General features: G+C 43.5%; 1 protein-coding gene across 2 annotated transcripts; it reads left to right on the plus strand.

Moving 5' to 3' along the window:
* The first annotated feature begins 1438 nt into the window (after nucleotides 1-1438).
* Nucleotides 1439-3048, plus strand: kcnk12l (potassium channel, subfamily K, member 12 like). 2 transcript variants are annotated; one of them, XM_089017203.1, is made up of 3 exons: nucleotides 1439-1778; nucleotides 2048-2642; nucleotides 2673-3048. In XM_089017203.1, the coding sequence occupies exons 1-3, from the start codon at nucleotides 1439-1441 to the stop codon at nucleotides 3046-3048; spliced, it is 1311 nt and encodes a 436-aa protein (XP_088873329.1). The 2 variants fall into 2 exon arrangements, with proteins under 2 accessions (XP_088873329.1, XP_088873328.1); XM_089017202.1 differs by having other exon boundaries at nucleotides 2048-3048.
* Nucleotides 3049-3325: the final 277 nt, after the last annotated feature.

Here is a 3325-nt window from a genome sequence, read left to right on the forward strand (position 1 = left end):
CCAGCGACCACTCAGCCATCAGAGGGTCGCCTGAAGAAAGCCTTGGCCTTAGCTGCACTTCCATGCAAGATTAAAGGGCGGGCTTGACTATAAACACAACCTCACAGTGTGTAGCAACAACAAAAAGCCAACTGACGTTGCACAAACACAGGATACAGGATTTCTTTCATAACTTTGCTGCTGTGAAATGTAAATTTATCCACTGCGAGACTAATAAAGGCAAATCCAATCAATCAAATCCAATCGATACATTTCATACAGACATACATTTTGGGGACACATTTCTTGTCTGATTCACTTACAAATCAAAGTTTTTGCTACTTGCTACTACCTTTATGTAGGTCCATAAAAAATTTGGAGTGATGGATGACATAAATATCATCAAATATTTTCCAAAATAGCAATGCTGAGCAAGGTTCACATCTTCCAGATGAGTGCAAACTGCTCACGTATCAACAAAAATCAAAACATTTGTGGCATTGTAGAGTCGCTATATATTTTTTTTTAACATTGATTTTTTATGTGAGAGGGGGCAGGGGAGATGACCAACACAGGATTGGAGGGAGATGTTGTGGGCGGGGAGGGAAAAAAATGATATCAGTGTGAGACTGATGAAGCATCTGTGCACGAAAAAAAGAAAAACTGAAGAGGCTCTGTCTGGTCATGATTCAACACATGCACAGCAGCCGTACTTGCGGAGAGTCACTCTGCTGGCAGTCTGACCAGGTATGATTGATTTATTGATTTTATTCATAGTTTCATAGATCTTGTTTTTTTTCTTAACTGTAATATCCATATTCGAAAATCTACCCGTATTTACAATTTGGATTGGCGAATAGTATAGGCTAATATGAACTGGCTGACAAGCATAACCCACCCACGGTATGATTGTATCTTTTTTTTAATCTAAATTAATGTATGCGTACCGTGTCATTGTCTGGAAAAATGTTTGCTACATAAAGGCCACTTCTGTGCAAAAATCCAATCTGGTTAGGGGATTATTTTTGTTCATTAGTGGTTTGCGTATTGAGGTATGGCATATGTATATATATATATACAGTAAAGTCTCGTTATATCGATATCGGATATATCGATAGTCCCGGTTATATCGATACTATTTCTATGCACGCACTGAGAAAATTACATGCAAACAGGGTCGGATATATCGATAGTCCCGGTTATATCGATATTTTTTCGGACTCCCTTGAATATCGATATAACGAGACTTTACTGTATATATATATATATATATATATATATATATATATCGATTTATCCGATATCGATATAACGAGACTTTACTGTATATAAACACCATAATCTAATAAAGAGAAACTTCATCATGCTGCGAGACCCCAAACACGCTATTTGAGGCTTGTGTAGTTGCAGTGGACAATATGTACACACACTTGTGTTGTTTGCAGTTACCGTGACGGTCATGGCTCAGAGGAAGGCTGCCGGCTGCCGCCCCAAAGCGCCCATCAACCAAGACAACGCCCGTTTTTTCCTTCTCGCTGCCCTCATTCTTCTCTACTTGCTGTGCGGGGCTGCCATTTTCTCTGCACTGGAGCACCCGTTCGAGCTCCGTGCCCGCCTTTTGTGGAGACAGCAGCTCGATAACTTCACCCGGCGGCACGGCATCCACCCGAGGGCTCTGCACACCCTATTGCGACAATACGAGGAGGCCAATGGAGCTGGGATCCGAGTGGATACGTTGAGGCCCCGTTGGGACTTTTCTGGAGCTTTTTACTTTGTTGGTACAGTGGTCTCTACTATCGGTAAGTTTACAAATGTTTTTTTGTGCTGGGAATTTTGGTTGTACTTTGAATCAATCAGTCAGTTTCCTGTTTCTGTCAGGTGAGTAGCCCTCAGGACTTAAGAGTAAAATCTGGGTCTGTTAAATTGAACACCAAGATGACTTCACTTCCGATAGCAACTTCCAAAGATCCTTTGAGATCTGCTGATATCTTAGAAGAGCAAATATATTAATGGGATTCGAAATTGTTCAATCAAAATGACAAACATGTCATTTGCCATTTGTCTCCAGGGTTTGGAATGACTACCCCAGCAACCATCGCCGGAAAGATCTTCTTAATCTTTTACGGTTTGATGGGCTGCGCAGCGACCATCCTCTTCTTCAATCTCTTTCTGGAGAGGATCATCACAATGCTGGCCTACATCATGCGCTGGTGTCACGAACGTCGCCTTCGCTGCGGCGGACTCGGCAATCCGTCCAATAGGCAGGAGCCGTCCGTGGAAGAGGACAGCTTAGAAGGCTGGAAGCCTTCCGTCTATTATGTGATGCTGATTCTGGGACTGGCCTCAATAGTGATCGCGTGCAGCGCTTCAACTCTGTACTGCTCCATGGAGAACTGGAGCTATGTGGATTCTCTGTATTTCTGCTTTGTGGCCTTCAGCACCATCGGCTTTGGGGATCTGGTAAGCAGCCAGAGACAGCACTACGAATCTCAGGAGGCCTACCGGCTCGGGAACTGCCTGTTCATCCTGATGGGAGTATGCTGCATTTATTCCCTCTTTAATGTCATTTCCATTATCATCAAACAAACTCTCAACTGGATCCTGGAAAAGCTGGTTTGTCTCCGGGACCGTCGCCTCTGCTCTTGTTCCCTAAACGCATGCCGGTGCTTCTGCTGCCCCTGCCTGCACAACAGAAAGCACAAGCAAAGGCATCCGTGGGCTCAAAAGCGATTGAAGCGCAACACGGTCCGGCCGCTTTCGTCGCACTGTCCAGCAGGACGGCAAGGGTACGGGGACGGCTCGGTGGAGACTGTGTACGACAGCGAGACGGATGGCGGCGCAGTCACGGACGGGGTGTACGTAGGCCGTCGGATGTCGGGAGAAATGATCTCCGTCAATGAGTTCATGGTGTCCAATAAGGTGTCTTTGGCACTGCTGCAAAAGCAATTAAGCGAAACTGCCCATCAGGGGCCACGGCAGAGTTACGGGCACCAGAATGGATTTTCGGAGGGGGTGGGGGCATTGGCCATTATGAATAACCGTCTACAGGAAACCAGTGTAGACAGGTAGTAGGACACAATCATTAAATTGCTATTTTTTGTTATTAAGTAATTAAGAGTTAATGTGTGATTATTTTTCAAGGCCTCCTGAATGTTTTTTCAAACATAAGCAATAAAATATTCAGTGTAATTGTATTTAACATGCATCAATTTTCAGTTTTATAGGTTAGCTAAGTTTTATAGATTAGCTAAGATGCTAATATAAAAACAAAAATACATTCATATGAAAAATGGTTTGTTTACCTTTGTAGGATTGAGTTGTTTACCCCTATTTTCCGGTGTATAAG

Source organism: Hippocampus bargibanti, linkage group LG16 (assembly GCF_051943395.1).
Source record: "Hippocampus bargibanti isolate YZ-2025 linkage group LG16, ASM5194339v1, whole genome shotgun sequence".
Classification (NCBI taxonomy): domain Eukaryota; kingdom Metazoa; phylum Chordata; class Actinopteri; order Syngnathiformes; family Syngnathidae; genus Hippocampus; species Hippocampus bargibanti.